Raw genomic sequence first — 24,781 nt, 5'->3', positions numbered from 1 at the left:
ATTAAACAATGAAAATTCAAAAGAACGCATCAATGCGTTCTTTTGAATTGCTGGCACGCAAGCGATGGATTTGAAAGAACGCATCAATGCGATCTTGGCAATCAATGTGTTAAGTAAAACATTTGAGTACTTTTTCCACCACTGTCGACACGCACAGTAATCCTCATGCACAAAAACTAAATCTATGAAACAAAGCAACAGACTGCTGCGTTTGAATTAAAAGCGAGGTTATGAATGGAAAAATCCATTTGTTCCATCATTCTTTGTATAATATCATAAATCTGTTTTGTGGCCACACAAGCCACGAACATTTAGTGTTATGTGTCTGCACATGTTTCAATGTTACAACGTTTTTTTGTATGGATGGGGGTGTGGTGGCGTGGGTCAGTGACCGTGTCTTGTTTTAACCGGGGAAAGAATCGGTGTCATTTTTAGATGTCTTTGGCTATTCAAAAATAGCAGATATACAAGCTCATAGATCTGCTACTTTTGAAAAAAAAATCATGAAAATGAGTGCAAATCTTTGAATATATATATATTTTTAAAGCAAACATTTGTAACTCAAGTCTTTGCTTCTGGGGATTCTACAAATGTCTTATATCTTAACAGTTTTCTGAAAAAAATTAGGTAATATCAGTGGTTCTCAAGCTTTTTCATGTCAAGGACCCCCAAAATGATATGTATTTGGCCGCAGACCCCCCCCCCATCTCAAAATATAGACCCCCAGAAGCAAAGATTTGAGTTACAAATGTTCCCTTTAAAATCAAATATATATTCAAATATTTGCACAAATGGTCAAGATTTTTCAAAAATAGCAGATATACAAGCTTTGAGCTTGTATATCTGCTATCTTTGAATAGCCAAAGTATAATGTATGGATAAAGTGGTTACGCAGATGCGTTCCCGGTTTGAATGGGTTAAAAGGAAGATAAACATTCGATCAAAAAATAAAAAAAATAAAAAGAAAGATAGAAATCCACACTGTGTGCATTGGGGAATCATCTCACCTTGCCTTGAGCACTGTGGGACACAGCGGGGAGGTACATTTGTCCCTCCTCCTTCAGCTTGCTTGGCCAAGAGTGCAAGCTCAGAGCCTGAGCCCAAAGCAGTTCTCTGGCGTGTTGCGATCTGGGTTTGTACTGGAGCAGCTCGGGAGATCGCAGCCTCTCCTCCTCCGTCGTCACCTTCTTGTCGGTCATGTCGGGCGCGCCGAGGTTCACTTTGCATTGCCCGTTGTAGTTCCCATTGAGCTGACCATTCAAATGCCCGTTGTAGTGACCGTAGTCACCGGCGAACCCCGCTCCCCTGCCCTCAGAGCCCGTGGAAGAAGGCACAGCAGAATGTGTGTTCGTGGCGAGAGGAGGCCTCCCTAGGACGACGTCTCCTCCGTTCATGTGGGCGAACAAGCTGTTGGAGTCTATTCCGTTGAACTGAGGCGGCGGGGCGGCTGCGCCGGCGGCGCACTCCTGGTGGGACAAGAAGCCACGCCTCCTGAGCATCTCGGCGTAGTTTCCGTTGAGGTCCGGAGGAGGTCCCGCCGCGGCAGGAGACTGCAGGAGTCTGTCTCCTCCTCCTCCTTGCCACGGATTGTGCTCCGGAGCCTCTGCGTCTTTGAGCCACTGTTTTTTCGGGTTACAGCGCCGGGGCGAACGCAAGCGGACGGCGGGCATTCCCGGCGCCGCGGCAGTGCCTTCCGAGGGGATGCCGTTGTTGTTGTTGTTGTTCGGTCGGTCGGGCTTTTTGCGGGGCCGGCCGGCCCTGGGTCGGGGTCGCGCCGCCGCCGACTCCTCGGAGTAGGAGCGAAGCGGCCCGTGGATGACGGAGTGAGAGAGCTTTTTGGGCATTTCTGCGGCGGACGCCGCAAACGCGTCGCCGCCGCCGTGGTTGTTGTTGGCCGTTATGACACAGGGCATGGTTTCCCTGCTCATGCCCGCCGCTTCCGCCCATTGGCTGGCAACGGTTACTTCTCTACCGTTACGAAGACCGTGGATGGCAGAATATTCCCACTGGCCGTCCCGGAATAATCCGGGGGGGAGGGACATTTCTTCTGGTCGACCGAGAAAGGAGGACGTCCCGGGAGGATGCAGTACTCTCTCAGGGAAGCCCACCTTTCAGGGACCAAACAGGGAAGCAGAGGAAAAAAAAGCAGGAAATTAAAAAAGAGCAGGAAAAACATTAGCCAAGAAATGATTATAATATCTATTGCAGGGGTCTTTTTCAACGTTTTCAGGCCAAGGATCCCCAGGCTGAGAGAGAGATGAAGCAGGGACCCCCTCTATATTGTATAAAATTGTGTTTTAGATTAAACTGTTTTTGTTTACTTGGTCTGCTCTTTTTTCCCCCTCTACACCTATACCTCTTTGCCAAAAATAGCTGATCTACAAGCTCACAACTGGCTAAAGTTGTCCTCAGAAAAGGGATGCTAGGGTTCAAGTGGTTAAGGTAAAAAAAAAAAATCATATCACACAAAGATTTGCCGGACCGCCCTGCAGTAACTCTGACGACCCACTAGGGGTCCCAGACCCCCTGTTGAAGACTCCTGATCTATTGTATATCGTTGCTGTCGGGCAGAAACCTCTTATCTCCATATTGGAGGTCCATTCAGCGGTTCTTATCAATTATGAACAAAACCTCATAACTCAATTTTTTTTTCCATTTCCTGAAAATCTTATTTTTGGAGTTAGCTGTTTCTGCCGGACAGCAGAAATATATTAATCAACCACCTGAATGATGAAAATGGCATGGGGGAAAAATAGAGCTTAACCCAGTCAATCAGGGAACGCGTCTGTGTCATTTTAGATTTCTTTTAGATTTCGAGTGCCGCAGTACGAGCTTGTATATCTGCTATTTTTGAAAAATAAATGGTGAAAATGTGTGCAAATCTTTGAATATATATACATTTTTAACTCAAATCTTTGCTCCTGGGGGTCCCTGGAACAAAATATTTGGGTCCGCGGACAAAATTACATATAATTTTGGGGGTCCTTGACATGAAAAAAGTTTGAGAACCACTGATATTATAGCAACATAAGCATTTTTCCAAAATAAATTGTCAGGATTTAGAAGACATTTGCAGAATCCCCAGAAGCAAAGATTTTTGTTGAAAATTTTCGCTTTAAAAAACAGACAAAGATTTGCACAAAAGCTCGTAGCGCGGCACTCTGTGCTATGCTTGTACTGTATATCTGCTAATTTTTTTTATAGCCAAAGAAATTCTCCGGTCTTAAAGGATTAAAACACTTCAGTCATTCTGACCTGGAAGTTGTGCAGGAGTCTATCCATGGGGTGGTTGTTGGAAGAAGAGGCTAGGATATCAGGATGAGAGCCACAGGCTGGCTGGCTGCCACGGGTCTCACCCTGACCAGACATCTGCTGCTGCTGCTGCTGACGCCGGTGGCTGGCCTTGACCAGGGACAGCACTCTCTCCTCTTCTTGAGCGTGATGCCTCAGACTGGAGCTCAGAGAACAAGCATCACCTATGGAAAACGGAAGACAAACAGAAAATAGAGGGAGACACAGGAGTAAGGAGGGGTGTGGAGAATCACCAAACGGAAGAGAGAGAGAGAGAGAAAAGAGAGAGAGATAGAGGTGCAAAAGACAAGCCCAGGAATGGTGTGTGAGATGATAATCACAGTCCAATTTTTGGGGGGTTTGTGAACAGGTGTTGGAAGTTTCATTATAATAAGGAGGATGAGTGTGTCAATGTATCAGTAAAGGACATTGGTTCTCAAAGTGGGGTACCCACTATTCAAAAATAGCAGATCTATAAGCTCATTGCGCCTTACTTTGTGCTGCGCTATGAGCTTGTAGATCCGTTATATTTTTTATAAATACATTTGTAAATCTTTGAATATATATATATTTTTTTTAAGCAATCTTTTTTTTACTCAAATCTTTGCTTCTGGGCTGGCACAAAATATTTTTGAGATGGGGGTCCGCGGGCCAAATACATATCAATTAGGGGGTCCTTGCCTGGCACGAAAAAAGTTTGAGAACCACTGGCATAGAAGGCGGGAGCAGGAACAGTGAGTAGAAGCCTACCTAGACTTTTTGGGCTAATACAAACCTGCACAACGTGGAAGTGAAGAGCTTTTTGTATCTTAACTGTTGAAGAAAACAGGAGATTCTACGTTTACAAGCTATAAGAATTGTTTGCGAAGTAGAAGAGGTAGAAACAAATTAAAGACTAAAAAACAAATGCAGTTGAATGAAAGGATGGGTAAATAAATCAAATGTAAAAACTCATGTAATATGAGACTGAATACAAATGTCATTTTCTTTAAAAAAAATATAAACTGAAAACTCCCAGGAGTGGCTCATTTGGCAACTTCAAAAACAAGCCTATTGGAACTCTTTATCCACAAAGGTATATCCAGAGCTTACCTTTCAATACAGCATCTCTAGGCCGTTCATTGTAGGACAGAGGACAGGAGAAGTGGCCAATAAGCAATCAACAACAAGCAGTGTGATATATAAGAGAGGGGATAGATCGTGAGCTTTTTGCTGCTATTCAAAGATTCGTTTACAAAAGCAGATGACAAACCTCAAACAAAGTGGGCCACCATGATCCGCTAACTGGGGATTTTCGGACGACATTGTGCTGAATCCAGAGCTTGGACGCGAAGTGAATGTGATCATTTGTGTGGCGCTCCTGTATTGAGACAGAAATGCAGCCTACGTTGAGGAATATGTGTGTGAATCAAAACTTGGCACTGCAAGGGATCTTTTGCTTCATGTCCGGGGGTAGCCAATCTGTTCTCAATAATTACTTGACATCAATAGCATTACAGTTGTACACAAAAAAACAGTCATAACAAAAAACAAACCTAGTGTGATATAAATGGTCAGATTTCTTCTATATATTAACCCGTTAAGACCGGGAACGCATCTGTGTGTCATTTTTAGATTTCTTTGGCTATTAAAAAATATATATACGTTTTAAAGCGAACATTTTTAACTCCGATCTGTGCTTCTGGGGGGGTCCCTGGAACAACGTATTTTGAAATGGGGGTCCGCGGCCAAATACATATCATTTTGGGGGTCCTTGACATGGAAAAGTTGGAGCACCACTGATATAGCAATATAAAAGATTAAAAAAAAAACTAGAATATATATTCAAAGATTTGCAAAAATGTTCCCGATTTTTCAAAAATAGCAGATCTACAAGCTCGTAGGGCGGCACTCGATGCCGCGCTATGAGCTTGTATATCTGCTATTTTTGAATAGCCAAAGAAATCTTAAAAATGACACAGATGCGTTCCCGATCTTAATGGGTTAATAACTTGAGTCCCAGCTGATTTACAAGCACAAAGCATTGCTATGAATACAGAAAAAGACCTCGCTGACCTTGGTTATCGCTACATTGCAAATTATTTTGTCACAAGTGATGATTGTATTCATCTGGTGGCGAAGCACATATCCCGGTCAACCTCCCCAACCAGCTAAAGAACATTAGAGTCAAGCCTCCGGCTGCAGCATTTGGATCAATAAAACATGTCAACTTGTTTACCAAAGCCGTTGGGTCTCTTATAGAGTGTGACCTCCCTTTCAACCCCACGTCTTTCCCAGTTCCCACCTCTCTAAGAATGGAGGTTAATAAAAGATAGCTCAAGGACACTTCGGCCAAAGAGTTTAGCCACCTGACACCTTCGACTAGTGACACAACACATGGCTATTTGCTTTTATGCTGGGCCTGTTGTACGGAATGTCACCCTTGGATAAAACGTAGGCATGTGCATGGACCACGACGAGACTTTCTGACACAACTAAAATCTCTGCTGGCCGACAATAAGACGATTGCTAAATGTAAAACGCCTTGCATTATTGCTGTGCTATAATTACATTAGAGTTACTAAGACTTAAGTTACTAGTAACTCACTTGTTCTTTGAATCAAGCAGCACACTATTTAGTCTGATAGTCTACTTCAGTAATATGGTTATTAATCAAAAAATAATTGAAGATGGGAGATTGGATAGAATAGGCCTGAAAAATGTTTAAAATAAAAAACAAAATTATGTAAATGAGAGAATTAAGTTGGGGGAAAAAAAATGCACATAGACACTTTGAAACTGCTTTGTTTTCAAGAATACATGTCGGGTGGAAACCTCATATGTCCAAAACTGTTACTTTTCAGGATTTGAATTCAAAAGTAGCGGATTTTTACCAAAAACACTAAAAGTGAAAATATGGAGATAGGAGGTTTCTGCCCGAGCCCGACAGCTACGGTAAAAAGCATGTGTTGATGCCAGATACCCCTCCCTGTCTGTGTTGTTGTCTAGAGAGACTTGGAATGAACAGGATGGCAATTAATTACATGCAACATATTGAATGACATGAAAACAAGTCTTCTGTAGTTCACCTGGCATAGGTGAAATTAAATAAATAAATAGTGACATTCATTTGGCCAGTTACAGTACATTTGCATCCACATGGTGGAAAAAAAGAATCCATTTAATTTTGCTAGCGTTAAAATGCTCGACTGATATGACATGACGCCAAGAAAAAAATAACTAAAAAGGTAACCCCCCCCCATGGGGTGGTGGATTACCTGATTCAGAGAATGCATGGAAACCACCATTGGACACCACTGAAGGCAACACTGTCCTCTCTCTGAAAGGGGGGTTGCCTTGGAATGGTTTTGAGTAGGGTCCCAGCTGCTGCCGTTGAGGGTTAAGGTTGTCCATGGATCCCATGGCCTTGAGTCCGCCGTAGCCCACGCCCCCCACGCTCCCACCGAAACTAGGATCGTACATTTGACTCATCGTGTCCGTGAACTGATCCATGCTTAGCGGAGGAGGAGGAGCGCCTGGATTCAGATTACGTTTATTGCTGAGGTCCTGAAAGCCGGCGGGGACGTCCAGTCTGCCGTGGAGCTGATGGTGGGACGACCGTGGCGCGCTGCTCTGCAGCGTCGACATCGGAGGAGCGCTTTCTTCGAAGAAAGGCGATTTGCCCGATCTGGCGGCGTGGTGGTGGTGGTGACCTGCGTGGCTCAGGCCGTTCTGGGCACTCTGGTGGCTCATGGACTGCAGTAGATGGGCCATCGGGGTGTTGCTTGGCAGTCCCCCGCCCTGCTGCAGGATTCTCTTAATGGGATCCGGATAGCGAGAGGAGGGGTTTGAACCGGCGACGCGCTGGAGGCTCATGTTGAAAGGGGCGTCGCCCCCGGTCTCGTCAGGCTGTTTTCTCTTCCGGAGGGCCTCCCTCTGCGTCTGCTGGGATATCAGTTTGTCTCGGAGCGCCGCTCTTCCACTCTGCTGGCCTTCGCGCGGCGCAGGCAGTGCGGGACCAGAGACGCCGTACCCGCCGCCCTCCATGTACATCTGTTCCCCGCCGCCCATCAGCCCCGGAGGCCCCAGGCCGCTCGGCTGACTTTCCGCTCCTGGCATGGAGTCGGTCAGTTTGTTTTGATTGACTAGCTGTGCTTTGGCTGCTGCCGACAGTAGACTGCTGGCTGGGAACGAGGGGTTCTGCTGATTAAGCAGTTGGTGAGAGGCCACGCCCCCCTTTGATGACTGGCTGTTCTGACCGACGCCGTCAGACCCAGGGCCTGGGGGGGGCGGGCACATGGAGTCCAGGTTCCTGCTCACGCCGGCGCTCACCCCGGCTCGCAGGTGGACGGCGGGCTCCTTTAGGTGATGCAGCGGCACGGAGGGCCGCCGAGACCGAGAATGCAGCTTGGAGACGTGCGGGCCCGCGGCAAGAGTAAAACTCGCGTGTTGAGCGAAGGAAACGGAGGCGTGCGAATGATGGGACGTTTCCTCTGCCCTGATGAGAGCCCGGCCATGGGCCATGTGCGCCGGAGACGTGATGATGGGCGAGGGCGAAACGGACGACGCGTTAACGTGCTGAAGCCTCAGGCCGTGCCCGACCGTTCCGGGCTTAGCCGTCGGCATGGGAAGGTTGCTAGGCAACGGGACGATGGCGGGAGGGACGTTTACATTCATAGATGGCACCTGAGGCTGAGTGTTAAATTGGAGGTGGGGCGGCGGCGCGACAATTTGGTCCTGAACGTGGTGGCTCTTGCTGGGGATGGGGTCGAGGATACCGAGGGGGTCCTTCTCCGACGAGGTGACCTGCTTCTTCTGTATGACACAGGGAGGAAGCTGGGACAGGGCCGGGTGCTGCTGTGCGTGGCAGGCGGACGAAGCTTTTTGCTGATAGTCTACAATTTGCGCGTTGAAGTTGCAGGGAGACTTCCGTCTGCCGGGGCTTTTGGTGTGAAGCGAAGGCGATAGGGAGACGCTGGTCCTCGCGGCCATGATGGCACAAGGTGGCTGAGTGCCCGAAGGAGAGCCGTGGACCACGATGTTGGGCGGCGAGAGAGGGGTGAAGCGCTCGCCGCCATTCATATGACCGGAGCCCGGACTTAGGGCTCCGTGAAAAGCCAGGACAGAGGGGTCGGGGCTCCTCAGGGAGTCGGGTCTCGGAGACGGGGTCCCGTCGCCGTAATGTTGCGAGCTACACGAGGTGGACGACGGGGGGCTGAGCAAGCCACCGTGGCGGCCGCTGAACGGCGATCTTCGGGCGGCGGCGCCGCCGCCGAGCCTCAACATGCTCTGAGCCGCTGCTGCGTACGGGTCCCTCTGAGGGGGAGAGCCCAGGTCGTGCTGGTAGTGTTGGTGACCAGACATTGTTATTTTGTAGGAGCTGTTACTGTCAGGAGTGACAGAGTTGGATAGACCGTTGTGCATGTCATTCCTTATTGCTTGATGATTCAGGGACCCCCCATGGCCGCCACCTGTGGGACAAACATCAAATTCAATGTCAGAAACGAGAGACAAAGTGACAAAGGGAACAATACACAGACTCTGAAACCTGACGTCACATTACTTCCACATCCGGCGCGTTGCTGACATCTGTTGCTCCGGATTTATTAAATAAATCTAATAATCAATGTACTAATCTTTGTATCCATCTAACTCTGTGTGCTTGTCTATCAATCAATAAATCCGAAGGAACAGATGTCAACAAGACGCGGGAGACATGCGGAAGACATCAGACCTGTCAGCAGGTCTACAAGCTCGAAAAATCGTGGAAATTTGTGCAAATCTGAATATATATATATATATTTTTTTTAAGATGTGTAAAATATTTTGTTCTAGGGACCTCCAGATGCAATGATTTGAGTTACAAATGTTTGCTTTAAAAATATAAATATTCAAAGATTTGCACACATTTTCAAGATTTTTCAAAAGCCGCTTGTATATCTGCTATTTTTGAATAGCCAAAGAAATCCAGAGTGACACAGATGCGTTCCCGGATTGAATGGGTAATATTAGATAGAGATGTCAAATGCTGTAAGCGAATGTAGGTCACATATCGTAGGCTTACAATGGCGATGAAGCCCCCAAAAAGGGACACGCTTTTGGCGGTGAGTGACGCACTTGCCGGTCTGGTGTATTGCATGGGGTGAGGCGCTTGCCAAAAAGAACAGATCTACAAGCCAACAAACGCGACGCAACAAGGCGTTGTTAGCTCGTAGATCTGTGCTTTTTCGCAAGAGACTCCATCGTACTACGGAGCAGCGATGGAAGAAGTACTAAATTATTTTACTTAAAGGGATACTTCACTTTCACATAAAATAAACATTTTAAAAATATATTAAAAATAAATGAAAAAAGTAATGGAAAAATCACGGCCCCCTCACGCATTAGAGTGTCCTACTAATGTGTGAGGGGGCCTTTATTTTGCCATAACTTCTTTAATTTTGTTTTTATATATTTTTTTAATGTTTATTTTATGTGAAAGTGAAGTATCCCTTTAAGTAAATGTATCAATACCACAATGTAAAAATACTCTGTTACAAGTAAAAGTTTGGTATCAAAAATGTACGTGAGCAAAAGTATTGGCATAAAATTAAAAATCTAAATGTATTACATTTACCGATGCGGTAGACAAAAATTGTACCGTATTATAATGAGCATTAGTGTGGACCAATTATATGAAGATACGTTGAAAATGGGTGAAGTCGTCCTTTAAGTACAGTACTTGAGTAAATGCACTTAGTTACTTTCGACGAGAGCGAGAGAGCGAGCGAGCGAGCGAGCGAGAGAGAGAGAGAGAGAGAGAGAGAATAAAAGCACAATGTCATACCAGTGGCAGCGCCTGGAAGCTGGGACTCCATGCTCTTGTGCAAGGTAGCCACGGCAATGATCTTCCTCTTGTGAATGCACAGCTTGGTGACGTCAGCGTCGGCTCTGACATCCTCGGCTGTCCTCTGTCTGACCACGGCCCCGGGGTCGAAGTTAAACACCTGGGAGGAGAAGAGGAACGATGACAGGAATGACTGGACGAGTTATGACTGTGCGCACGCACGTGTTTATGTGCACGTATGCGGGCAGTGGTGTAAAGTAACTAAGTACATTTACCCAAGTACTGTACTTACGGCCAATTTTGAGGTACTTTTACTTTACTGGAGTATTTCCAATTGTCTCTACTTTTACATCTCAGAGGCAAATATTGTACTTTTACTCCACTACAATTATTTGAAAACTTGACTTACTAGTTACTTTGCAGATATAAATATGTTACATTATAAAACATACATTAACCACTTTAGCCCTATTTTATACCATAGGCTATTTGAAAATAGCCGATCTACAAGTTCACAACGCATCGCATCGCGACGCGTTGTGAGCTTGTAGATCTGCTATTTTCCAATATTTTAGTACTTTTACTTTTGGTACTTTAGCTACATTTTGTTACCAAAACTTTTGTACTTTTACTCAAGTAGATGAATTCCGGACTTTTACTTGCAACAGAGTACTTCTACATTGCCGTATTATTGATACTTTTACTTAAGTAAAACATTTGAGTACTTTTTCCACCACTGCAACAGTAGTGCAACATCAACGGAAGCATTAAAAAGACAAAATGATTGATTACTGTAAATTACATAATTATTATCATCAAGTGATAAATTACTAGCCTGGGATCCAGCCTGATTCACTACGTTCGGCTGATTTTCTTTTTCTCACTTGGCTTATCAGTCTGGCCAGCCCCCCCCTCCCTCCTACAGACCAATCAGAAGCTGCGAGTCGTTTTCTCCCGTTTGTGCACGGAGACAGGAGGCTTTCCAGACTGTGTAGGGAGCAGTGGTGGAAAAAGTACCCAAAGGTTTTACTTAAGTAAAAGTATCAATACTGCAATGTAGAAGTACTCCGTTACAAGTAAAAGTTCGGAATTCAAAATTTACTTGAGTAAAAATACAAAAGTATTGGTATCAAAATGTACTTAAAGTACCAAAAGTAAAAGTACTAAAATGTTTGAAAATAGCAGATCTACAAGCTCACAACGCGAGCTTGTAGATCGGCTATTTTCAAATACTGTAGCCTAGGTATAAAATAGGGCTAAAGTGGTTAATGTATGTTTTATAATGTAATAATTTATATCTGCAAAGTAACTAAAGTTGTCAAATAATTGTAGTGCAGTAAAAGTACAATATTTGCCTCTGAGATGTAGAGGAGTATAAGTAAAAGTATTGAAAATGAGAAATACTCCAGTAAAGTAAAAATCCTCAAAACTGTACTTAAGTACAGTACTTGAGTAAATGTACTTAGTTACTTTACACCACTGATCCCAGGCTAATAAATCACATGACTGACACACTCGCCGATACCAGCATTTTAGGCAGTATATCGGCAGCTTTTCCGATACTGGTATCGATCGGTACAACAACTCCCGTTTGTGACGGATCCCTGTGCAGCACGGTGGACAAAATGACAAGACTGACCTTATGGAGGATGAGCGGACACTCCAGGCCACACTTGCAGGTGCCGTCGGTTAACAGGTAACTCTTGGCCTGTTCGAGACAGGCTAGCACCGATCCACTGGGGCTGTGGGCAGAGAGGGCAGGGAACACAGAATGAACACTTGGGGCAACACACAACCATCAGGGCTATTACATCATGTTCTATTTCACACTAACTAACTAACTTCAACCTATTTAGACCGGGACAGAATCTGTGTCATTTTTTGATTTCTTTGGCTATTAGTGATGTGCGGGTCGGGTTGTTTCATGACCCGCCCCAACCCGCCACGGAACCCAACCCGCCTCAACCCGCCCCGCGAACCCATATATAAATCTATGGCTCAACCCGCCCCGCAACCCGCGGTGGGAATATATATATATATATTATATAGCGCTCTTTTAAGTGCCCAAAGTCGCTTTAAATGTCTACAGTAGCACAACATTGTCATGGGCTAAATAAACAAGCATGTTGTTCAAAATAGTTTTTTTTTTTTTTTTTTGCCTGTGAGAGTGGCTGACCCGCTCACCCGCAGCCCGCATAATTGCCTCTGAAATCCTGACTCGACCACCCGTTGACCCGCGGGACCCGCGGGTTACGGGTCGGCCCGCTCATCACTATTGGCTATTCAAAAATAGCAGATCTACAAGCTCGCAGCGCGGCACCGAGTGCCGTGCTATGAGCTTGTAGATCTGCTAATTTTTGACAAATCTTAAATTTGTGCAAATCTTGAATATATATATATATATTTTTTAAAGCAAACGTTTGTAACTCAAATCGTTGCTTCTGGGGGGATTCTACGAATGTCTTCTAAATCCTAAAAGTTTTCTGAAATCAGTGGTGCTCAAACTTTTCATGTCAAGGACCACCCCAAATTATATGTATTTGGATTGAACCCATTAAATCCGGGTCAAATCTGTGTCGTTTTAGATTTAGTTATATAGATTTAGTTTTTTTTCAGAAAACAGGATTTAGAAGGCATTAGAATCGGCCTCAGGTCTAAATAGGTTAAAATGCTATTTACTATGACCAGGGAACATTAGAATCAGACAGTAAGCCTCGATTTTTTTAACCCATTCAATCCGGGAACGCATCTGTGTCATTTTAGATGTACTGTAAGCATTATTTTTATACTTTGGCTATTCAAAAATAGCAGATCTACAAGCTCGTAGCGCGGCACCAAGTGCCGCGCTACGAGCTTGTAGATCGGCTATTTTTGAAAAATATTGAACATTTGTGCAAATCTTTGAATACATATATTTTTTTGAAACAACATTTTTAACTATAATCTTTGCTTCTGGGCGGTCCCTGGAGCAACATATTTTGATGGGGATCGGCGGCCAAAAACATAATTTTGGGGGTCCTTGACAAGAAAAAGTTTGAGCACCACTGATATAGCAACAATAGTTTTTCAGAAAAATTAAGACATTTGTTGAGACATTTGACTGTTACAAATGTTTGCTTTAAAAATATATGTATTCAGATATTTGCACAAATGTACATGATTTTTCAAAAATAGCAGATCTACAAGCTCATAGCGCCACACTATGAGCTTGTATATCTGCTATTTTTGAATAGCCAAAAAATCTTAAATGACAGAGATGCGTTCCCGGACTGTCTGAGTCTGGCCAGGACGTGAAACACACACACAGCTGGCTCAGCGAGGTTTGGCCACGCTCTGAAGACAGTGAAGATGCTGCTGGGCTTTGAGCCAGACAGGGCTTGTCTAAGGTAATACATACTGTAGAAGATGCTCTCTGATGGGAGAAAAGTCAATTATAGTCCCATTTTCTTTGTACAGCGACCCCCAAACTGATGATCTCAGTCTAGATTGGTCATCAACGCTGATGGGAACTCTGCCAGGTACAGTCTTAGCACTGCTTCGGTGGGGTTTTGGGTACATGATCATTACAGTAGTACATCCATAAATGATAACCACGTTTACAAATAGGTTACATCATTTAGATCATCCTGAGATAAATATAAATGTGCATTGTTTAGACTTAACATATTACTGGGATACATCTATCACCATCATGGCCCATATTAAACTAACAATCACGGTTTCAGATAAACGACTCAATTTTCTCTACATGGAAATGGAATGCTTCATGTGTTCAGGTTTTGCTCTCATCAAAGCCAGGCCGTGCAATGTCACTCTGTGTTCTGCTTAGATATTAACCCATTCAATACGGAAACACATTTGTGTCATTTTAGATTTATTTGGCTATTAAAAAATAGTGTATATCTGCAATTTTTTTTAAACTTGAAGATTTGTGCAAATCTTCGAATAGACCTATATACATTTTTAAAGTGAACATTTGTAACTCAAATCTTTGCTTCTGGGGGGTCCCTGCAACAAAACATTTTTTAGACGGGGGTCCGCAGCCAAATACAAATAAATAAAAAAAATCTAAATCCTAACAGTATGTTGCTATATCAGTGGTGGCTGTGGTGCTCCAACTTTTCCATGTCAAGGACCACCATCTCAAAATATGTTGTTCCAGGGACCCCCAGAAGCACAGATCGGAGTTACAAATGTTCGCTTTAAAACACACACACATATATATATATATATATATACACATATATATATACATACGTACGTATGTATGTATGTGTGTGTATATGTATGTATGTATGTATGTATGTATGTGTGTATATATATATATATATAAATATTTTTTTCCCACAAAGATTTGCACAAATTATGATCTTTTAGTAATATTGTTCCTGCTGGGCCCAGACTGCTGGCGTAGCGGTCCAGGCACCTAGGCTCCAAAGTAGCCTGACAGCGCGTCACAGGTTCGAGTCCCGATCCAGACGGCCTTTGCTGCATGTCACCCCACATCTCTCTACCCATTTCCTGTCAACCTACTATCCTATCAATAAAGGCATAAAAGCCAAACAACAAGTTTTTCATACTGCCAAACAGGTGAAGAAATCACAGATTGAGGCTTTCCTTTTATATGAAATATCTGACTATTAAGATTTTATGGAAGATGCTTCTGAACATATTGATAGTTTGACCACTTCAAATGCTCTAAACTAAAAGAAACAAAGAGACCAAAAATAGCCTATCTACATGATTCCATAGAAGACCTGCTGGCTTCTAACCAATCCAAATGACTGAAATCAGTCGTGGCGACTGAGAACTTTAACCCATTCAATACGGGAACACATCTACAAATGTCTTCTAAATCCTAACAGTTTTCTGAAAAACGTATGTTGCTATATCAGTTGTTCTCAAACCTTTTCATGTCAAGGACCCCCAAAATGATATGCATTTGGTCGCTGACCCTAGTCTCAAAATATTTAGTTCGAGGAACGCCCCCAGAAGCAAAGATTTGAGTTACAAATGCTCGCATAAAAAAATAAGAAATTCATAGATTTTCACAAAATGTTCAAGTATTTAAAAAATAGCAGATCTACAAGAATCATAGTGCGGCACTATGAGCTTGTATACTAGTTTTGAATAGCCAAAGTATAAAATAATGGTTATAGCTAGAATCTAAAATGACACAGATGCGTTCCCGGTCTTAATGGGTTAATCCATGTGGTCTGACTGGTCTCTACATGACAGAACTATCAAACTGAACTGACCGGTAAGGATAAAGGCCAATTAAAGTGTAGAACAGATGGAAATGATACAGTGGGAAGTTTCACAGCACAGATAACCACTTAAATCATCTACTTAGTTGACTGGCTATATAATATAATAAGGCCCCTTCCACTTTTTGCTGTCCACTAAATATCTTCGTCGAAAATAGCCGATCTACAAGCTCACAACTTGTACATCTGCTATTTTCACCGAATGTTCTCCCCCGAAATAGGTACGCTAGGGTTCAAGTGGTTTACTGCAGATGTTCCCAAATCGAGGGTCCCCATTATTTTAGGGGGTCCGACTCCTCAGATCGAGCGGCTATTTTTTTTAAAATCTTGAACAATTTGTGCAAATCTTTGCATATATTTTTTTTTTTAAAGTGAAATGTATTTAACTCAAATCTTAATAATATGCATATCATTTTGGGGGTCCTTGACATGAAATAGTCTGAGAACCACTGATATAGTAGCCTCGATCTCCAGGCTTTTATTGTTTAGTTTTGCTAAAAAATAAAAGCCTGGACCAGCGCGTCGGTGTACCCGGTATAGGAAGTGTTTCATTTCCCCAACCAACCAGAGTGCAGTGGGCGTCGCTCGTAATGTTGTGTTGACGGGGCGGGGGCTGACGGACAGATCGGTGAACCAATGGAATCAGGCGCATTCTCTCCGTGCTGATTTTAAACCCACCCCTCTATACATGAAATCAGGAAGGCTAGTGCAGCCTACTGATATAGATACACACGGAGATAGACGGGAACGCCCAGGAACGCCCATTCGATTTTGTCCCGGGGGAAAACAGAACGATCTGCCTCATAGAGTTACATCATACACGATCGTTTGGATCACTTTCAGAGCTATTTTATGGACGATAGAGACATTGTCAGCCAAGAAAAATCCATCAGAAGGACACAGACAGCTGGAACACAATCGTCCACTCGCCCCCGGAAAAGTTGACTTATTATTAAGATATATGTGACTAAAAAGACCAAACATTGACAATCTATGAGCTCACAGCGCGTCGGAACGCGTTGTAACTGTGAGCTAGATTGGCAATGTTTGGTTTATGTTCCCCCCAGAATACGTAAACTGGGGTTCATGTGGTTTATCAGATTATCCTTATATCTTATTGCATTAGTCAAGTTTCAGCACAAGCACCACTGAGACCGGAGATCTGTTTCCCTCTTTCCAGCTCCGTCTGAATATCAAAACACTCGCCCCAAAACACAGTCGCCCCGGGGAAAACCCGCCGGTATTCACCTGGTATTCCTAAACTCAGTAAAACTATGCCTAAACTGCTAAACATAACCTTATTCCTAAACTGAACCTCAGTAAAACTATGCCTAACCCTTATTTCAAACCGTAAAACAATTACAAGAATAAAAGAACCGCTGGTCGGTGAGAAAAATGGGGGCGAGCGTGTTTTGGTGCGAGTCTTCTGGTTACCTCTTGTCTCGCTCCTTGTTACAAAACATGTTTACATATGCACTGTGTTTAATCGCCTGGTAGAGACACTATTACAAGATATGATCAATTAAACTTACCATAATATCAAAACCCAACAGCCATTAAGTCATCAATAATGTGTATAGTGAATTTGAAGTACAGTTTAGAGACTGTTTTGTGAAAGGCACGTACCGACTCCATTACCATTTGGCGAAGTGCGTCATTTAATATCATGCAGGATTTACACACTGCTTTAGCTCCGTGTTCATTGCCAGATTAAAAATTGTGTTTTCTGTAGGTTTTTAAACAAGGATAGTCTAGGGTTTGGCTTGTTTTGTGTGTAAATCGCTGCATGTTGTGTTTACAAACTGTAATGGCGTCGATGTCTCCTGTACTTGGAATTCACTAAAACGTGTTCTATAAACATCATTGATGAATGAATGGCTTTTGCTTTTTGATATTATGATAAGTTTAATTGATCATATCTATAGAAAATGTAATAGTGTCTCTTACCAGGTGATTCAATCCGATAACCTCGGGCCATTGTGTTGTGTTGGATCCTCTGTTCAGTCAGGACAACATTCCAATTGGACTCTTGTTTAATTTGCTAATGTAGCATTCCTTGTCGAGTGGCAACAAGGTTCTGTGCCTGTGATCTGGCAAGCCATGACGCCTGCTTTTAGATCAGTATACTTTTACAGCATATGAGTTTGAAAACCCCACATCCCTCCGTCTATACCAGCTGGGGGAAATCTGTGTTTTCCCCCGAGTGCAACTCCGCCCCCCTAGGTACAACCCACTGATGACACTATGCCGTGTGGATGTATAGAAACATAATTTATTTCTGAAAACGGTTAGGATTTAGAAGATATTTTGTAGAATCGGCCTCAGGTCTTAATGGGTTAAAAGAAAATCGCATCCAAACTGTTGAAACATGAACAGTTGAGAAAAGCAAAGTCCCGTTTCCCCCAGAGAAAAACTCTTACCTGATATAGACCACCCCGCCCTGGTGGATCCTCCGTTGCCAGCCTATCGGGACCTCCGCCGATGGCATCATGTCATCTGGACAGTGGCCCATGTACTTCATAGTTCTGTCCATTCTGTCCTTCCACCAAGGTCCCAACACACTCCGCCTTGCCAGAATTATCACCACAAGTCTGTCAGACTAGCAGCCGCTCTGCCTGCGTGTCATCCTGGCCCCGATCAGCCACCAACTGACCAACCAAGAGATGATGATGATGATGGTGGTGGGGGTGGTGACGGCGGTCGGTAGGTAAATTGTCGTGCGCTCTCGTGCGTGTGCTGAAATCCATCGGGAACTTCAGGCATGACGCGGCCTGAAAAAGCTCGTTGTTTTACCGTTTATACTGTGGCTTTATATCCTAAAAATCCACGGGTAACACAGGGAGGGAGGGAGGGTGGGCGGGTAGGTGGGTGGGGGGGTGCTTGTTGTGACGTTAACAGCTTGTGTTTGTGAATACGATTCCGACCCCCACCATTCTGCACCTGCGTGGAATAAAGCGAAAATATAATCAGTTTATTGATGATGTTTTTAGGTATCATTCTATCCATCATTCTAAACCTTATGTTGCTGCTGTTCTACAGCCAGTTGAAGAAATCACAGATTTGAGGCATTATTATTTTGTTTTATCTTTTTCAAAGTAAAAAGAAAGTGCTTAGGAAGCGAGATACAGCCTTTTCCAGTTATAAGTTAAACAAGGAGTGGATGGAGCAGCAAATCTTCAAATGATGATATCTTGGGTTCTGAACGTTTTGAAAAAAAATAAAAAAATAATAAGAAATATATATGTATATATATATATTTTGTTTTTTACATTTGTTTTCAAAAACACGTCAAACACGTCATTGGCACGTTGCGCCATAGCGGTAAAACACGTGAACACATCAATGGCACTCAATGAGTTAAAATACTCTTTATAATCTTAACTCTCTCAGTGCCAAGCCCCGAGTTATCCCGAGTTTTTTCTGAATGCCCTCAGTGCCAGAACGAAAAGTAAAAAAAAAAAGGAGTAAAAAAATATTTTAAAAAAAGATATCATTATCTGAAGATTTGCAGCTCCATCCACTCTTTGTTTAACTTATAACTGAAAAAGGCTGTATCTCTCTTCCTAAGCACCTTTTTTTTACTTTCTTTCTGAAAACTGTTAGGATTTAGAAGATATTTTGTAGAATTTTGTAGAAAAAAAAAGATTGCTGGCACAGTATGAACATATTTTTTTATTTCATTGGCACTGAGAGAGTTAAAATAACTAATAGTCTAATCTTTCAAATGACTAACAACCGAAAATATCTATAAGCTCACAACATGTTGCAGCGCGACGTGTTGTGAGCTTGTAGATCTGCTTTTCGGTACGCGACGTGCTTCCATAGAAGACATGCTATGCTGGCTTCTATGGAATACAAATGGCTGAAATCAGTCGTGGCGACTGAGAACTTATATATATATATATATATGTTTTAAAACGAACATTTTAACTCCGATCTGTGCTTCTGGGGGGTCCCTGGAACAACAAATTTTGAGATGGGGGTCCGCGGCCAAATACATATCATTGTGGCGGTCCTTGACATGGAAAAGTTGGAGCACCACTGATATAGCAACACACTATTAGGATTTAGAAAACATTTTTAGACATGTATTTGGCCGCGAATCCCCCCCCCCCCCCCCCCCCCCATCTCAAAATGTTTTGTTCCAGGGACCCCCCAGAAGCAAAGATTTGAGTTACAAATGTTCGTTTAACAAATATATATATATATATTCAAAGATTTGCAAAAATATTCAAGATTTTTGAATAGCCAAAGAAACCTAAAACGACGCAGATGGGTTCCCGGATTGAGTGGGTTCATCCATGTACCTGTCATCTGCTCCGCCGTCCACAGGAGGAGACTAGCCTCACAGTGGAACTCCAGTAGTGATGTCCACCATCATGGCCATCCTGCTGACATTAAAGTTCTCATGTTGGAGATGGCGTTGGAGAGGAGGGGACAGGGCAGGGCAGGGCGGCCCAGGACGGGCTGCTAACCAATCCCAAGGACAGCGATCGGTTATAGGCCCCGAGTCAGTGATGTGCCGATGGGTCTGGTCACTAATGAAATGGGACTACAGGACAGGAGGCAACAACAACATCAAGCGTCGCTCTACTGTTTAGGTGACGTCGTCTCTGATTCAGGCGGCATGACATCACCCCCACACAGTGGTCTTCTAGATGATAAGGAAGGAAACCATCGCATCCCGTTCCAAGTTCACTTCTGTGAAATGAGACAGAGAAAACGGCAATTAACATTACTTGTAATATAACATTTCAATCCTAAAAAGAGAAAATGTGTTTTTTTACAGAATCTTCACCTCTTCCTATCTCTGTCAGAAATGGCAGAAGATTTAAAGGACAACTTTGTTTTTTTTACAACCAAGGTTTATGTTTTAGATTGTAATAAAAGCAAATAAAACATGAGTGTTAATTTTTTTTCATTTACTGCTTTCTATAGTTTAAGCAATTTGTGATATTTTTTACAGTGGGCGGGGGCATTCGGGCAGGTGCCTAAATATGTCTATATAGGCTAAATATGTCTTTATTTTTACACAATAAAAAAGGTCCCGTGGTCTTTGATGGCCAGATGTGAGTTATTGGGGGCTAGAAGAGCTACTGTAAATAATAATAAAGAAATCGCCGGGTTATTGTGGAAAAAAATACATATTTAGCCACCTGCCCGAATGCCGCCCGCCCACTGTAAAAAAAGATCGCGAAAATTGCTAAAACTATAGAAAGCAGTAAATGAAAAAAAATTAACACCCATCTTTTATTCACTTTAATTACAAGCTAAAACATAAACCTTAGTTGTAAAAAAAACTAAGTTGTCCTTTAAGATGTAGAGTCTTGCCTGACTGATAAAGCAAAATAAAAGAAGCTAAAAAGCAGAAGAAAAAAAAAACAGCAGGTGCTCCAAAAGATGCCGGCTCTGACATTGTAGTGGCTCTGACAGACATGCAATAAAGAAATACACAGCAGAATATTACCATCTTGTTGCCACTGGTGATCTCATCATAAAGGCACTGGCCAAGCCAAGTGCTAGATTAAAATGGGGGATGGGGGGGATGGATGATAGACAGGCCTTCTTCTTTTTGCTGTGGCGGTGACTAAGGTATGACTAAGCCCCCGAGCGGTCTTCATTCACAATGAAGCTAGGACCGTGCCTTTTAGAGTGCTGCTGGTGCCATCGTGACTTCACAAACAGTGGCACACGAGGAGGAATGGAAAATATGTGTGAGCCAGGGGTCTAGGGCTGTCACGATTACTAATTTAAGTTGACGATTAATTATCACTCAAATAATTGCGATTAACGATTTAATTTGTGTTTCGGTCGTTACATTTTACATTTACAAAAGTTACATTTCTGTTTGGCTTTTAAGCTTTTGGAAACAAAAGTTGCACAGGGCAGATATGACAAATAACACATATTTAATTACTTTATACTTAAAAACATTAATAGTGGACATAGGCGATCAGGATCTATAAGCTCAAAACGTGTGAGCTTATAGATCTGCTATTTCCACTATTTTTGACTTTTTTTTAACATGGATGAACCCACTCAATCCGGGAACCCATCTGTGTCGTTTTTAGGTTTCTATGGGCGATTCAAAAATAGCAGATCTACAAGCTCATAGCGAATCGATTATGCAAAAATAATTGCGATTATATAAAATAATTGCGATTAGACGATTATGTAATAATTGTGACAGGCCTACAGGGGTCTTCAACGTTTTTTAGACCAAGGACCCCCTGGCTGAGAGAGGGATGAAGCAGGGACCCCCCTCTATAATGTATAAAATTGTGTTTCGGTGCGAGGCGTTGATCGGCTATTTTTGGCAAAGAGGTATAGTTGTAGAGGGGAAAAAAGAGCAGACCAAGTAAAAAAAAAAATGTTAATCTGAAACACAATATAGAGGGGGTCCCCTGCTTCATCTCTCTCTCAGCTAGGTGGTCCTTGGCCTGAAAAACGTAGGGCGTTCATTTACGAAAATGGAGATAAGAGGTTTCTGCCCGACAACAATTATATAGACTGAAATACTTTGAAGACCACATGAATTCCCCGGGTGGGAGGATTCTCCTATATCTTGATTCTTTACAAAAAAAATCCCCGGGGACAGTGGGATGCTCCTGTATATCTAGGCCGCCGGGTTCTCAAAAGTGGGGGTCCGGGGGAGGAAGTTCCAGGGGGTCCCCCAGCAAAATGAGGAACAGTTTTGAACCTATTTTATTGTTCGTCTATTTGAAAATAGCTGAACAATTACTATCTACAAGCTTGTGAGCTTGTCAATCGGCCATTTTTGAAAAAAAATGACAAAACAAATTGTGGGACAAATGGGGGACCTTGGGACAAAATCTTCCGTGGCTAATATATACATTTTGGGGGTCCCGGATATTAACCCATTAAGACCTGGAACGCATCTGTGTCATTTTTTGATTTGAGTTAAAAAGCATTGTAATGAAGCGGATCACGGAAAATATTCCATGATTTTTCAAAGGTTAGTAAAAAAACACTCGAATATCGCTGGCAGTGGCGTGGCAAACGATGTGTTTATTTCGTGGCAGTCAAAGAGTTAACGGTTCCCTGTTACGATTCCTAAAAGGGTCCATTTGTACACTCTGAGTCATGGTTGGTCCTTCAAATTATGAAGTTTGAGAACCACCGATATTGTAATTGTATTTCAGACGTGACGTCCACATAACCAGCTCTGACAGTGTGATAAAACCGGTTCTGGATACGGTTCCAAATGTGATGGAAACGGACCGATTCCGGTTCCTCTGCGTTGGATCCGGTTCCTCCGATTCCGGATCCAAACCCTTACCTATACTGGTCTGCAGAAGGCAGTGTGGCACTCACTCTTGCTATTGCATTATTATAGCATTACATTGTGAATCATACTCGCTGTGCATTTCCTCCAGTCTTATGGAGGATGAGTCATACATGGCAAAATGTGACACAATATAAATACACCAGGAATATTGTCCTTCAACAGACGCTCACTGTGCTTGTTGATAGATTGGCGTTTGCTAAATGGATCAATTCCTGATTGATTGTCATTAACAGATTATTGCTGAATAATATTGCCAAAAAGGTACCAAAAAGGTAAATGTCAACCAGGAATGCTAACAGTAATACAAAAAAAAGGCAATATAAATAAATTAACCCATTCAATCCGGGAACGCATCTGTCATTTTAGATTTCTTTGGCTATTCAAAAATGGCAGATCTACAAGCTCATAGCGCGGCAGTGAGCTTTGTGAAATTCGTGATCATGAACATTTTTGCAAATCTTTGAATATATATATTTTTAAAGCGAACATTTGTAACTGTCAACTGTCTCGACAAATGTCTTAATTTTTCTGATATGGCAAGTTTGGCAACTATTGTTGCTACAGTATATCAGCGGTGCGCACTGCTCAAACATTTTCTTGTCAAGGACCCCCAAAATTATGTTTTTGGCCGCCGATCCCCATCAAAGTATGTTGTTCCAGGGACCCCCCAGAATCAAAGATTATAGCTACAAATGTTGTTTCAAAAATGTATTCAAAGATTTGCACAAATTTTCAACTTTTTTCATAAAATAGCAGAACAACGGATCTACAAGCTGCCGCGCTATGAGCTTGTAGATCTGCTATTTTTTAATAGCCTAAGTATAAAAATAATAGTTATAGCTCAAATCTATAATCTATAACGGCTAAACAAAATGGCTTATCCGTTTGTTTATTTTTTTTTACACCCTTTTCCATTACCAATACGTAACAGTGATTATTCCCTCGTCGTCGTCATCAGTTTATATGGCTTTAAGCCAAAGGAGGGCACATTTTGTATGACGCAACACCCTCTCTACCATAACACAATATCTCAGCCACAAAAGAGCAGGGAGAGTCTCTCTCTCCAGCCCCTTTCACCAGTAGTAGTGGTGGTGCACCATGGAGCCTGGAGCCAAACGGGCCGAGTTGAAAAATAGGACAGGCTGTCTTGGATGCAAGGTAGCTGTGGGTCCCAAAGGAGGGTGGAGAGGATAGGTAGTAGTAGATTCAACAGCCAGCACCAAAATATTTTTGTAAATGAATATGGTTTCTAGACAATGAGGGCAACATCTCCGTTTGTGACGCTGAACAAACAACGACTTTCGTGCCAGAGGCGAGAAATTTGACGGACTAATAAATGCCAAGAGACAGAAAATGTCCAGAAATGACGAAATAACGGCCACAAACAAAACAGACCCCCCCCCCCCACACACACAAGAAGGGCATACCTTTATTAATCCTTGCGTAGGGCTGTCACGATTACACAGATTTAAGTTGACGATTAATTGTCAATTGTGATTAACGATTTCATTGCGTTTTTGACATCGAACATCGGAACGTAACGAATAAAAACGTAATTTCTGTTTGGCTTTTTAGCCTTCGTAATCAAAACTTATTTGACAAATAACTTAAATATACAAAGAAATGACTGTCATATGTTATACTTTGAAAAACATACAAATATTACAACGCGTCACTTTGTGACACGTTGTAAGCTTGTAGATCTGCTATTTCTACTACTTTAAATGTTGCCGATTATGCAAAATAAATGTGATTATCTCAAATAATTACGATTAGACGATTATGTAATACCCTTGCGGGGAAAATTCTGTTTCAGCTTCAACCAGCTGACGGCTGCTCAGATGGTCGCTAGAGTTGGGATCCTTTAGGATTTACAACAGAGTTACAGGTCTGTAACTCTGACAGAGTACAAATGGAACCAAATGGACCCCGTTACATTTGTACACTCTCAAGAGTTATGGTTGGTCCTTCAAATTAAAAGGTTTGAGAACCACCGGTATTGTAATTGTATAGCAGACGTGAAGTCCCACACAACCAGCTCTGACAGTGTGATAGAACCCGGTTCTAGTGGAAACGGTTCCAAATGTTGGATTCCGGATTCCAACCCTA

At 42.7% G+C, this 24,781-nt stretch overlaps 1 protein-coding gene across 1 annotated transcript in view; it reads right to left on the bottom strand.

Annotated features, from left to right (window-relative positions):
- Nucleotides 1-24,781, bottom strand: part of LOC308105683 (methyl-CpG-binding domain protein 5-like) — a 35,608-nt gene that overhangs the window by 6,567 nt on the left and 4,260 nt on the right. Inside the window, exons 2-8 of the mRNA XM_080456560.1 lie at nt 19,671-20,064; nt 17,784-18,303; nt 11,736-11,838; nt 10,097-10,256; nt 6,549-8,741; nt 3,256-3,476; nt 1,008-2,108 (exon numbers count right to left, since the gene is read on the bottom strand). Coding sequence (XP_080312686.1) covers nt 1,008-2,108; nt 3,256-3,476; nt 6,549-8,741; nt 10,097-10,256; nt 11,736-11,838; nt 17,784-17,896 — 3,891 coding nt within the window. The 5' untranslated portion in view covers nt 17,897-18,303; nt 19,671-20,064. The remainder of the gene's footprint in view (nt 1-1,007; nt 2,109-3,255; nt 3,477-6,548; nt 8,742-10,096; nt 10,257-11,735; nt 11,839-17,783; nt 18,304-19,670; nt 20,065-24,781) is intronic.

The sequence above is a fragment of the Gymnoscopelus braueri genome (genome assembly GCF_963280865.1).
Source record: "Gymnoscopelus braueri genome assembly, chromosome: 18".
Classification (NCBI taxonomy): Eukaryota; Metazoa; Chordata; class Actinopteri; order Myctophiformes; family Myctophidae; genus Gymnoscopelus; species Gymnoscopelus braueri.
The sequence above is the reverse complement of the archived record's forward strand: the minus strand, read 5'-3'. Positions and strand labels throughout refer to the sequence as shown.